General features: G+C 41.5%; 1 protein-coding gene across 3 annotated transcripts; it reads right to left on the bottom strand.

Annotated features, from left to right (window-relative positions):
- Positions 1 to 6,223: 6,223 nt before the first annotated feature.
- LOC309696567 (uncharacterized protein) lies at positions 6,224 to 11,803 on the bottom strand. Of its 3 annotated transcripts, none has more exons than XM_082517840.1 (7): positions 11,703 to 11,803; positions 10,700 to 11,041; positions 10,257 to 10,472; positions 9,686 to 9,787; positions 9,313 to 9,347; positions 9,075 to 9,230; positions 6,224 to 8,498 (listed from the first exon to the last, which is right to left on the bottom strand). In XM_082517840.1, the coding sequence occupies exons 1-7, from the start codon at positions 11,734 to 11,736 to the stop codon at positions 8,391 to 8,393; spliced, it is 993 nt and encodes a 330-aa protein (XP_082373966.1). In that variant the 5' UTR covers positions 11,737 to 11,803; the 3' UTR covers positions 6,224 to 8,390. The 3 variants fall into 3 exon arrangements, with proteins under 3 accessions (XP_082373966.1, XP_082373965.1, XP_082373964.1); XM_082517839.1 differs by having other exon boundaries at positions 6,224 to 8,502; positions 10,700 to 11,038; XM_082517838.1 differs by having other exon boundaries at positions 6,224 to 8,502; positions 11,703 to 11,802.
- Positions 11,804 to 13,731: the final 1,928 nt, after the last annotated feature.

The following is a 13,731-nucleotide window of genomic DNA, read 5'->3' as shown; positions in this document are numbered from 1 at the left end:
TAAATACTTGTTCACTTGAAAACATTGTTTCAATCTGCTCTACCATGATGTAGATAGGATGTAAAATGAAGTAGGGGTTATATACTCAAGAAAGAGTATATAAACAGTGTTGTGGAGGTGAAGAGAGTGCAAGAAAGAATCATGAAATTAAAGCTGGATATTGAAGCTGTGATGATGAGTGTTGTCAGTGAGTTTTCCCCACAGGCTGGATGTCAGTTAGAAAAAAGAGAAATTCTGCAGTAAGCTGGATTAAGTGTTAGAGAGTGCCACCGGGGGAAGAGAGTGACGACTGAAGCAGACTTCAATGGACAATGGACAGACTTCAAGGGAACAGAGGCGAAGAGGAAGTGTGGAGTAAGTACGATGTAAAGGAGGGAAATGCACAAAGGACACACGGTTGTTAATGGTGCGAAAATGATGGAAACGGCTGTAGTGAACACGCTTCAACAAAAGATGACTGATAATATACAGCTGTAGTGCTGAGGGAAACTGCCAAGCAGGAGTTTGATATTTCCTCTGGACAAAGATTTAAAAAAGACAAGGAGAAAAGTATACAGGAGTGCCTGGATGCATGCAAAGGGAGACGTAACAAGGAAAAAGACAGAGACATAAAGCTGGAAAGAATTTTCAGCAGGTTAGAGTGATTATGGATAGAGATGGAAATGTAGTGAGAAACTAATGAAAACAGAGAGCGAGACAGAGGAGGATAGATGGTGGAAAACTTGTGAGGACTAAAAAGAATGAAGTAAGGGTACTAGTGGATCCATCCATCCATCCATCTTCATCCGCTTTATCCGAGGCCGGGTCGCGGGGGCAGCAGCCTAAGCAAAGAGGCCCAGACCTCCCTCTCCCCAGCCACCTCCTCAAGCTTATCCGGGGGAATACCAAGGCGTTCCCAGGCCAGCCGAGAGATATAATCTCTCCAGCGTGTCCTGGGTCTGCCCCGGGGCCTCTTCCCGGTGGGACATGCCTGGAACACCTCACCCAGGAGGCGCCCAGGTGGCATCCTTGTCAGATGCCCGAACCACCTCAGCTGACTCCTTTCGATGTGGAGCAGCAGCTGCTCTACTCTGAGCCCCTCCCGGATGGCCGAACTTCTCACCCTATCTCTAAGGGAGAGGCCAGCCACCCTTCGGAGGAAGCTCATTTCTGCCGCTTGTATCCGCGATCTCGTTCTTTCGGTCACTACCCACAGCTCGTGGCCATAGGTGAGGGTAGGGACGTAGATCGACCGGTAAATTGAGAGCTTCGCTTTTACACTCAGCTCCCTCTTCACCACGATGGACCGGTGCAGCGTCCGCATTACTGCAGCCCCAATCCGTCTGTCGATCCCTTCTCCCATCACTCGCGAACAAGACCCCGAGATACTAAAAGATCAAAAGATTCAGTAAAATTCCTGAGATACAAACACATCAGTTGGACATGTTATCTGCTAGACTTGTAGTCAAGACCTCCTAAACCAAGACCAAGACAATACCAAGACCAAGACAGACCGAGTCCAGACCAAGACAAAGACCGAGACGAGACCGAGACTGAGACTGAGACAGAGACAAAAAAGTCTTTAAACTGCAGCCAGATGCTGCTTCGTTTACGGGTGTCAGGCATATTTATGTGTTTTTGCGATGCACTCGCACAGCCCTCCTCACCGCTGTCTACTGTCTCACTCACTTACTGAGAGGACAGACACACGCTCCACTTGACTGTCGCGTCTCTCACCCTCTCTGTTTTTTACATAATGATATTATCCTATATCCTCGCATGTGATTGGCCACAATATGGAGGGATTGGAGCATAGTTGAGTCACTGTGTGAGAGCTGAGCAGCGAAAGGAAATTAGGTGAGGAGCCGGCTCTCGCTCAATGGGAGTCGACTCCTCTGATTCACTACAAAGCACTCTCTACGCACGGCTCTTAGAGCTGATGCGTTTGCGCATCACACATTATCGAACGTTACGTTGTGTGTCATGAATACTGTTGACTCCAAATCTCCCGACAACTATGTGGATCTTAGACAGCAAGACCGAGACAGCGAGACCAAGACAAGACCGAGACCACGTAACCGGTCTCGAGACATCCAACTCTATTATCTGCATATCAGTAATTATCATACACTAAAGTTTTAATGAGCTTAGAGGTAAGTATAGGGGCATCTGTCCTGGAAGCATTTTTAAAAAATCATATTTACTTTTAATGAAGGCCACAATGTGGTCGAAATCAAGCCTCATTTACTCATTATTAAAATGTTTTATTACAATATTTCCTCACTGTGGTTGAACACATTTTATCACTTTATGTTGGTCACTATTAGACATCAAACAGCAAAACTACAAATTGTCAAATTCAAAATGTTGAAAGTCACTCCAATACAACATTAGTGAAATATGTTTAGTTTTAATACAGTATTATTATACTGCAATAATATATATAGTATTACAATAAACACCTATGTGGAGCAATTCACATCCTTTCACACACAGACTGATGCATCACAGTATTTTTTGCATCATTTTAAGAAGGGCTGTATGAGAAAATTGTGATGACCAAAGTACGAATGTCACTCTGCCTTCACTCTGTGACCAATGTCCTGCCACTAACACTATTGCTCTTGTTGTTCACATGAAATTGGTTTTAGTTGCCTGCCTTATGCTATCTGATAAGACCAGCTGCGACCTCAACAAACAGGAAGTCAAATATGCCATCGATGTAAGTAATGCAAACATACAGTAGTAAAATTTGCCCTTGTCAGTCAGATCATGTTCCTCTTGCTCAAGGTATTTGTGAGTCAATCGAACATGAAAAATTGAAGCACAAGGTCCTGCTAAAGAAGCTAGCTGTACAAATGAACAAGCTGCTAATGGATGAGACGAACTCAGAATGGCTAAGAGATGGCCAGACAGTCCTGATCCCAGGACTCTAGAAGGGATGGATCCCATTTAACTACCAACCAACAACCTTCCTCAGCACAATGTGGAAGCTCCTGTCAGGCATTATAGGGGCCAAGATGAACAAGCACATGACTCAATACATGAGTGGAGCACACCAGAAAAGGAGTTGGCACTAGAAGCCAACTTCAAGCCAATTGCACAAGCTACCATTAGGTGCAGGATTTAGCAAGTAGACGCTCTCTCCCCATTGCTGTTCTACATAGGCTTGAACACCCTAACCAGATCTGTAACAAGACTAGCAACGTCTTCTTCAGATACCCTGGTGGGATGATAAGCTCCCCAAAGGAGGAGATAGAAGCCACTGACATCAAGACAAGGCATGGAGGGTTCCACCCCAATTTTACACAGTTTCTCTTAATTTCTATTTTACCTTTCTGCAAAGGACATGCTGCATGTTCATGTTCAAGCAGCAAAACAACAACAACAAAAAAACGCAGACCAGACTCGAGTATAAAGTTAGATGTTAAAAGAAGGAACTCACTGTGAGTTCCTCATTTCTTTTTCTGTGTTGTTAACATCAAAGTTCCTGAGAAAAAATTCTGCTTGTGATCCAGCTTTGAACCACATTTCACTCTGTTTTTCTCATTGCATCATAATGGGACAGATAGTTAACCAGACTGAGGTCGCCAACAGAATGTTTGACACTGCTGTGAAGTCTTGTGTCAGGACACCAGTGGAAGATCGAAAATACTGCAGGTTTGTATTTTTTGTTTCTAGCCTCTGATGGTAGGAGGTTGCAGAAACACTTCCTACTGAGCCACAGTTGTTTTGCACTTTGCGTTTTGGTGTCACAGCCCTCAGACTTTACTTTATCACAACATGCATGAACACATATTTCAACATTACTGTGAAACAGGATGCTTCTAATTTTGGAGATATTGCGAAAATGAAAGAGAGCAGTCTTACATATTTGTTGAATGTGTGCATTGAAGGACTAGATAGACACCATATTTCTAAGGCTTTTAGGGCTGCACCCTGTAGAACTCCATAATTAACCTTTGTGTTGAAAGAGGACTCCCTATCTACATGAACAAACTGGAGTCTGTTAGATATGATTCAAGCCAGTGCAGCACAGTACCTTTAATACCCACAGTGTTATGGTACTGGTTCTGTGACCCAGTGTTTTGTGTTTAAGTTATATTCCTTGATTACTTGTCATTCATGGCTTTGGTTTTCTCTGTGGTTTTCTGTTTATATTATCTTTATAGTTCTAGCTCCTAGTTTTGGTCACAGTGTCTTCCATTGTGTTCCATGTTGCATATCCAGTCAGTCATGTCTCAGTGTGTCTGTGTATCTGAGTTTGTGTCTTTGCAAATGTCTCTGGCTTCCTGTTTTACTTTGATAGTCCTTGTCTTATGTCAGCTTTGTTCCCACTTATTCTCCATCCTCTCGTTAGCTGTGTCCCAATTCATAGGCCCCATCCTTCGGAGGCCGCTTTGAAAGCCGATAATGTCACAGCCAGGCAACAAAGGCTGTCCCAATTCGAAGGCTGCTCGAAATGCGGCGCACAAAGGCGTCCTCCTTTTCCCTGGATATGAAGGATGGGCCGGGTGTATCCTTCGTGGCCCAACCTATCCCAGGATTCATAGCGCAGCGGTGGCTGTGGATAAATTTTTTTTAATGGCAGACGGCTTAAGCGGGCTGGCTTAAGAGTAAACTTTTAAAAGTACTGACTTTTATGTCACGTATTTATGCGGCGTATACGCCGTACAATTGTTGACCTTAATCTTTCAGCGAATGTAATGATTTTGTGGATAATTAACTCAGTAATAAATACACAAACAGAACAAGCTCATAGTCTGTGAAGGCTGCCGTGTTTAGTCCCAAATATCACGGCACAAGCAGGATTCACTGCACTGTTAATGTTAGCTCGGCTATTTTGCTGCCTCTGTTCAGTGGTTAAAGCCAAACAGACTTTGACGTTTGATTTAACAAGCAGAACAGTTCACTCGTTAAGCTAAACAAAACGTGCTTTATTCATAGGAGTCAAACATGTGGCCACTGTACCGTCTGGGAACTCTTCTTATTTAGTACTCGTAATAACACAAACAGAAAATACTCCTTCTCTTTCGGTGTTTTGTGTAGTAGTGTGTACCAGCGGTCCCCAACCTTTTAATGTCTGGAGTAGTTTAATGTCAGACAATATTTTCACAGACCGGCCTTTAAGGTGTCGCGGATAAATACAACAAAATAAAATGATACGACCAAGACAAAAACTGGTATTTTGTAAGTATAATAATAAACGCAAATTCACAGTGTAATCGTGTAACTTTATTCGCAGCGTCCTCCTGAAATGCGGCAATAACATTGAGAGTAGCATCCTCTGCCCCTTAATGGTCTCTGGTCGCTATGGTAATGCATAAATATTTCTTTCAAAATAAGATACACAACTACAACATAGGAAAAGACCCAGGGAGACCGAGTTAACGATAAAAACCCTGAAAACCATAAATTGCACACCCGAGGCCATCTGAGACCATCACCTTTTTGTCTGTCCTGCACTCTCTCTCTTTTTCTTTCTCTCTGATTGTTAAATAAAAGTATAAACATGTATTTATAAGTTAAACTTGTGTTTGAATCCTGTAGGTTATCACACATTTGATTTCCATGTGTGAGAACTGCAAGTGTCCAGAGTGAAGACAGACTGAGGGACCCACTGCTGCACATCATCTGTGAGACTTTGCGTGTGTGGGGAAGAGGAGGAAGAGGAGGAAGAGCCAGCACCAGCTGACAGATGGAGATAATAGAACTTTGTGAACGACTGCTAGAAACGTTTAAAAGCACCGATGTGGTTTGGGATGAGGAGTAGGTCTCTAGCCCTCCACCATCACTGATTTCCTCCATCATCCGTGCTTCCTCTTCAAAGAGGAAGTGGCATCCACGCCGCGACGCTCCTCACCACAGCCGGATTCCGGGACTTCTGAACAACCGGCTGTGGTGAGTAACACAGATATTTTCTAGTCACCTACTAAAAAATTGACTATTTGCTCTGGGACAGTGTATTGTGTGGGGAGCAACGAAGCCCGTTTTTCTTGTGCTTCTTCTGAGCCAAGGATTATTACCATGGGCACTGTCCATTTCGAGGACTTGCATATTAATCCTGTGAATAAGCAGATTTTCCCCCTCTGTTTCTCTAGTCAGCCCTGAGTCTGTCAACTCAGTGACTGCTCATTCCGAGGAAATCTGCTCCGAATTAATGGATTTTAAGAAGTGTTCCCTCCATGCTCTTTCTGAGCCTGGGACATTTATTACAGAGACTGTGAACTCCTTCTCTGAAGATTTAAAGACTGTTTCTCTTGAGAGCTCAACTGAGCTGCCATGTTTCTGTTCCACCAAAGGTTTTCGCACCATCTGGTTCAGTTTCTGTTCCCGCTGGGGGCTCAGGAGAGCCGCTCCAGCCATCCACGGCTTCCACGCCACCCTCTGTTTCTGCTGGGGGCTCTGAGGAGTCTATCTGGAGAGTTCGTCCAGTTGTCCAATGCTTCCATGCTGCTCCCTGTTCTCGCTGGTGGCTCAGGAGAGTCCATCTAGCTGCCAGCACAACTGTCTGCGGCTGTCACGCCGTCACCTGTGCCTCCACCAGGCATTGCGTCCATGTCACTGCCTACTCAACTGCTAGCTCAACCACCAGCTCAACCATCCACAGCGGCCATGCCACCACCAGCTGAACCACTTGCAACTGCCATGCTGCCATCTAGTGCCTCGCCTGGTCCTGCTACGTCTGATCCTGCCTCGCCTGGTCCTGCCTGCCGGCCACGTGAATGGCCATCATTGAACAGAGAGGGTGACTGATGACACCACCTACTAAGCAGTTTTGAGATGCCTTGCTTCAGGTGACCTCAGTGGGTCATATGATATATCACAGTGTCTTCACCCTAAATGTTTTTTCACAGCTTGGCTCATGTGATGAGGCACATGATCAATAGTGGGCCAATGACCACTAGGATTCAAACACCTGGGATTCTCCACCTCTTAGTTTTTAGAACTGAAGAAGCCTCCTGAATGAAGCATCTTCAAAACATTGCTGAGCTTCAAAAGAACTCCAGTTGCTTTCTTTTTCAGTATCCTTTGTTAGAAGAAGCTGAGTCGAAATACGTCCACTGCAGAAGTTAAGGAAATGTGTGTATTTTTATATTTGTATATTTTTATTTATATTTTATAAAAAAAAAAAAAAAACCATACACTGTTAAAACTGCCAATGTTCATGTTTATTTTCATTAAAAATGAGTAGATTACTGCATCTCTTCACTTTTTGTCTTCCTTATATCACGTCCTTAAAAGATAGCAGTGTGTTTCCTGGTTTCACTGAATCTATCCTATAAAAACCATAATAGCAACATTTTTTGTATCTTTTGAGCTAAATTATAAGCAGCTGTAATGAACTTTAACCTGAGGCCATATAACTGTGCAGTTAAGCTATAAATATGTCAAAAGTAAAAAAGTAAATAAAGATAAACTAACTTTAGTATCATTTATACTGAGCTGTTGCCCGCTGAGATAGTTGAGGTTTCAACTATTTTCTACACCCTGCCTGATGCCGAGGCTGGCTGGTGATCGGGGGACTGGTTGACTGCGTCCCGGGATCACTGCTGGCTATGGGAAGGCACCTGTCCATCCACACTTCAGAGTGTGGGGATGGCTGTGTGTGTCCGGGGCTAGCTTGGCCTCTTCGTCATGCGGTGGGGGCTCCGCTGGGCGTTGGGCAGTTATTGAGTCTCGCCTTTGGCTTGTGCTGGGGTGGCCAGCGAGGTCAGTTGCCTGCTGGCTATAGGAACTCCGTCCGGGGCCTCTGTCTTCCCTCGGCTAGGATAGAATGCATGGTTGTCGGGATTCAGATCTTCAGATCTCTTGGGAGCTATAGATAGCTGTGGTCTCTTGGGTCTTTCCCTGGCCTTCACCCTCATTTTTCAAGTATTTTTAAGTACGTTTCATGACAAACAATCATGCACACTCCCATCTTCTCTCTCTCTCTCTCTCACACACACACGATGTGCTTTGTCTTTCAGGTGTTGCCTATTGTTTGTATACTTTGTCACAGCTGTAGCAGTCAGAGACCCAGCATGTCTGTTTGTTTCATCCTCAATTTTTCCCTCACCCTCATATTTTTCTCTTGTTTTTCTCTCATTTTTCTTCTTCTATTCCTCTAAATTTCTTCACCTATCTTTTGCCTTCACACCCTGTCCGCTCCAACATAATATCCACACACAGAATAATATGAAAAATAAAATTAAATAAATAGATAAAACAAAAACATAAAAAGAGGAGCCTACAGAGAGTCTACAGTGCTCCTCTTGGGAAAGCAAATATGTTTGGCACAACAAAGCATTCAGACCATTACGCTTGTTACAGCTGCTGGACAGGACAGGTTTAAAAAAAGTACTAATATATTCATAGTGAGGAAACAGAGTACAGAGGAGGTGAAGCATCTTTGGTGTGGATGGCAGTACTCAGGTCCACCTGAGGCATTGAGTAGACAACATCAGTTGCTTCACCACAGGGGGCGCTGTTGGTGGCAGGAATGTGGGGAAGATGCACTTCAGCGTAGCAGAGGTTGTCTGCCTTAATGAGATAAAGAGGTGAGATCAAACATTAGACATAAGACTGTTAAAATTAAATAATGTTGAATATTTAAATTGAAAAACCCACATCTGAAAAAAACAAAAATCAAAAATACATTTTTGTCATAATCATCATAAAGTCTCTGAAGTCACCTTTCAAAATACCTTTGTAACAAAATCTGAACATGACAACGTTCACAAACAAAGGATTTACTAGACTGCTTTGTTTTTTCTTTACTGGACAGTGTTTTACAGTTGTGTTAAATACAGATTAATTAACCTTAACGTTTGATAGACTTGTTTTCCACCAGAAAGGTGTTTTTTTTAAATCCCACTGAGTATGAAGCTGATATTTATTCAAAAATACACATTTCAGTATAGAAAGGATTCTTTTGAATCTTTTTCTCAATTTAAAAGATTTTATCTGCTCCAAACATAGAGGAAGAACTTTTATTTCTTCAGTCTTCAGTGGAACATGGCTCTTTGTGTCTGAGAACAGATGAATTACTTCACTACACAAACAGTTACCTGGTTTATGACCTCAGCTTAGAATCAGACCACAGTTTTACTCACGTTGTTCTGAGGAGAGGTGACGAGGCTGTAGAGGTCTATATTTTCAACTCCATCTGCCTGGGGGTCGTTGGCGGTGGCATAAACTGAAGACACTTCTACAGGAGGTGACCTGCTCGGTATGTCACACTTTCCAGTATCTTCATACAACCTGTCAGCCTGCAGCAGGAGAACAAACCAGCTGACAGATACAAAGCAAACAATAATGAAGCTGATGTGTGTCACAGGTCCTAAAACCCACCTGCGTGTCAGCATACTCTGTTTCCACAGGAGGTCCTGAAAAACATGCAGGTCAGAAAATAAACAGCTGTCTTTAAGACACATAACAGGAAGAAGAACCTGAGGAATTAACAGAGGAACAATATGAGGAACTACATATGAACTACAGTTAGATAAGACACATGACTGATAAAGAATCAAAACTATATCAATCAAATCTGCTACAATTAGTTTCTGTTGTGAGTCATAAATGAACATCCGGTGCTCTTTTTACAAACAGACTGAACTTCAAAAGTGAAAACAGTGTGACAGAAACGTCACACCTGACTTAATTCATGCAAACTGGGACATTCTGGGCTGAGCATGTTTAGCCTTTTCTGTTTTCCTAGCCTCACCTCTGGGTTTAGTGGTCCTCCTCTTCATGTAGAAAATCAGCAGAGCTGCTGATAAGACGACGATCATAACGAGCAGAATCAGACCCACATAAATCAGCACATCTGCAGGAGTTTAACAGAGAAGATTTCTTTTACTCACAGTGTAAACATGTGGTCTCAACATCTGTTCATTTAGCAGTAAAGTTGTGCACATACAGAGTAACGTATCTTTGGACTGAAAACAGTTCATCAAACACTATCTGACAAACTGTTTATCAAGAATGACAGAACAATTTATTGCTTCTAATTTATTCACTAAAATATCAGAGCGCTTCTTCCACAGCTTTTAATGTGTCATTCTTGTGTAGTTCTCTGATAACAACACATGAATGAACCCAAAGCCCTTTTCTACTCGAGCACTCATACGACCTGCCTTATTCATCTTTTTAGACAAACACTTTTTTCCTACACCTTGTGCTTTCTATCCAACAGTTACACTCTGATAAACACACTGGAATATGGGATCAGACGAATGGCCTTCCAATTAGAAGATGACATGCTCTACCTGCTAAGCAACAGCCACCCAATATACCTGATATTGCATGTTTGGTTTCAGTGGAGGCTGATGAAGGTGTGGAGCTTAAACTCTGTGTTGTTTCCATTTTGTGTGGCGTGGAGGCTGATGAAGGTGTGGAGCTTCCTGAAGTTGAGCTTAAACTCTGTGCTGTTGGTGGTGTGGAGGCTGATGAGAGAAACACTGAAGCTGAAAAAGGTCTCAGAGTCCCGTTTGGTGTTGAAGTGGTTGAAGCTGTGAACAATGAAACCATCAGAGTCATAATAAGACCACTTGAAGCAGTTTATATATCTGCATGTGACTGACGTGGTTATGGGCTGTTTGACAGCAGAACTGATGAAACTTGATGTTTCAGATAAATATAACATCTGTAGGTGATTTGAAGGAAAAGTAGCTGCTTTTGAGACGTGAAGCTTCTGTCACACCTTCAAAGACAAACACGACTGTTAGCAGAAACTCACCTTCTGTGACAATCAGCTCAAAATCATCGTTTCCAAACCAGCGTTTGTCCAAAGAGCACCTGTACCGTCCTGAGTCAGACTGTTTCAGCTGTGTGATGCTCACATACATAATATATGAGGTAACACCTTTTTTTACATATTCAATGCTGTATCTGCCGTTCTGAGCTGCATCATCAGATGTTTCAACAAGAATGTTTCCATCTTCACATTTTTCCTTACAGAAGAGTTTCCTGCTTCCAGGGAAATAAAAGTTGCACCCAACTGTGATGTTTCCTCCTTCCTCTGCTCTGTGGGTGAGAGTTTGTGCTTTGACCAAACCAGTGTTTCCATCCTGAAGTGCTGCTGAAAGGATGAACAATCATTAGTTACAATCTTACTATAGATTAAATGTGACAGATGATTATTAATTTGAACCGATGACAGAAGTTCAGTTAACTTCACTTTTCTGTTTTTATTTGACTTTGCAAACAGCAAACTTCCTGTTTTATACACGAACACAAAACATCTGATGTGGAAGATTCAGAGTTTAAGGTTGTGAAAAAGATAAATAAAAGTCAAAATTAATTTTTGTATCTTGGATGACATCATCATCATCATCATCAGCAGCAGCAGCAGCAGCAGCTAATTCTATATTTGTATGTGAAATGAGCGTTTTAGACGCGCTGCTAAACATCCAGTTCTCACTTTGTCAATGTTCCAAAGTGATTTCTGGGGATCAAAGTGATGTGAAACTAAAAATTATTTGCACACTGCAGTCGTGCGTGCAAGAGCAGAGGTTTGTGCAAAAATTTTGTATTTCCGGGTTTTATCTGTTTATAACTATTACAAAGTGTCCTTTCTCTGAGCTTTATGTTTGAGTGACTCTTTTTCAATTTGTATGAGAGAGATCAAAGAAGTGAAGCAAGTTGTAAAACCAGCTGATTACCTACAAATGACAATAAAGCGAAGGTAAATAAGACTTAGAACAGAGAAAGTGACAGAAATAAAAAGCAAATTTACTCACTGAGGAAGATGAAGCAGACCAAAGTGTGTTTCATCTCAGAGCTCTGATGGTTTAATGCTGCTTCTCTTTTTCTTCACTTCAAACCAGGAACTTCTTACTTCTCTTAATGACGAGGTCACGCCTTCAAAACTCACACACACCCACACAAAGACTTTTTTTAACTGCAATAATGTTTCTTTATTTAAATTTCCTGTTTCCTCACATAACTTTAGTGTTTTTGATTTTCAGAGTATCATTCACGCTCTAAAGAAACCGACTGTGTGAGGTTTACTAAACTATAATTATAGGATATAAACTAGACTATTTTATAACTAGACTAGTTGACTCGTGTTGGCTGTCCTCCATTTTCATCACACCAAACAGAATAATCTTTAGTATTTCATTTATCAGACGATGCAGAAATAAAATGTCTATTTATTTACGACTTCTATTTTAAGTTTTGAGTCACAAACTGAATCTTTTAATGTTCAGAAGTTCATCCAGTCTCTATCCAAACTTAAACAGCAATGCGTTTAAAGGAAATATTTACCAGGTGTTTATTTTTTTATTTATTCTTTTTAGATTATTTGAAGTTCATTTATTTTTGATATTGTGTTGTTTCTGAAAAAACTTTGACCAAACAGAATAACCTTATATATGTTACATTTTTATTTTACCCGTTTATAAGCAATTCTACCCCCAGGTCAAAAACATACTAAAGAAATAGACCAGTAGCCCCCAACCCCCGGGTCATGGAGCGGTACCACGCCGTGAGAGTTGATGCTTGTTTTTTATCCTTAACTCGGTTTCCCTGGGTCTTTTCCTGTGTGTTGTGAATAAACCTCTTTGTTTTGGTACCGTTACTGGTTTTATTTTGTTGTATTTATCGACACCTTAAAGGCCAGTCTGTGAAAATACTGTCGGACATAAACCGGTCCGTGGCGCAAAAAAGGTTGGGGACCGCTGAAATAGACTATATATATATATATAAGCCATTATATGTGTGTGTGTGTGTGTGTGTGTGTGTGTGTGTGTGTGTGTGTGTGTGTGTGTGTGTGTGTGTGTGTAAAAGTAAATAAAAGTACAGGCTCTGAAATGTAAAGCAAAAGTAATAAAGTAAAAAGTAGCTCTTTGGAGGATATTTCCATTTTGGTGCAAAGCAAACTGAACCTTGTGCTATAATAACATAATTATAAAATAATATCACTAGATGGGAATAAAAACTTTTGTTACGGCAGTGAGCACCGGTGTGTTTGTGGGTCAGACCCAAAAGCAGACACAGGAAAAATGAACTGATGATCAAACAAAAAGCAAGCCTTTATTATGGCTGATACAAAAACAAACAAACAAACAAACAAACAAACAAACAGAAAGCAAGGACAGAAAGACAAGGCCAGGTGAAATACACAGGCCGGTAATGAGGGAAGAGAAACACCTGGGGAGACACAGCTGACACAAATAATCATGACCCCACAAGTGGAAGTAAAACAAAACACAGTGAACATGGACAAGACAGACTACATGGAGGACAGGAAAAGACTCATAAATCAGGAGACATAGATGAAACAAAAACTAGAATAAAACTTCACCAAATCGTAGCTCATAATAACAACACAAGAACTTAACATATTTCCAATAAAACATACGGAATCCAAAAGTACAAAGTAAACTCAAAATGCTGCATCACAGACCAAGCCCCCGACAACTTTAGTCTAACTTTTTAAAATTCTAATTATACTCAGCTTGGATCTGAAGAAAAAGAAGGAAAATATATATCCATTATATCCATTTTCTGTTGCCTTCATTGTAGAGGGTGACTTTGCCTCTAAACAGGAAAATGTGTAGCTGTCCCAGTAAGATGTGATTATATTGTTCAAAACTGGCCATTTAATGTCATTCCTATGTTGTATTGTTGCCACCTTCTGGTGGACCTGAGTATTGCGCTTTCAGGTGCGCATGGTTTGGACAGATGTTTAATTAAGGCACACATGTCGCCAGAGAGTGAAGACTCAAGCCAGAAAACAAGCAAGTCAAAGTCAAAGTCAGTTTT

This window comes from Aulonocara stuartgranti (assembly GCF_965226115.1).
Source record: "Aulonocara stuartgranti genome assembly, chromosome: 20".
Classification (NCBI taxonomy): Eukaryota; Metazoa; Chordata; class Actinopteri; order Cichliformes; family Cichlidae; genus Aulonocara; species Aulonocara stuartgranti.
This window is presented reverse-complemented; position numbering and strand designations above follow the sequence as displayed.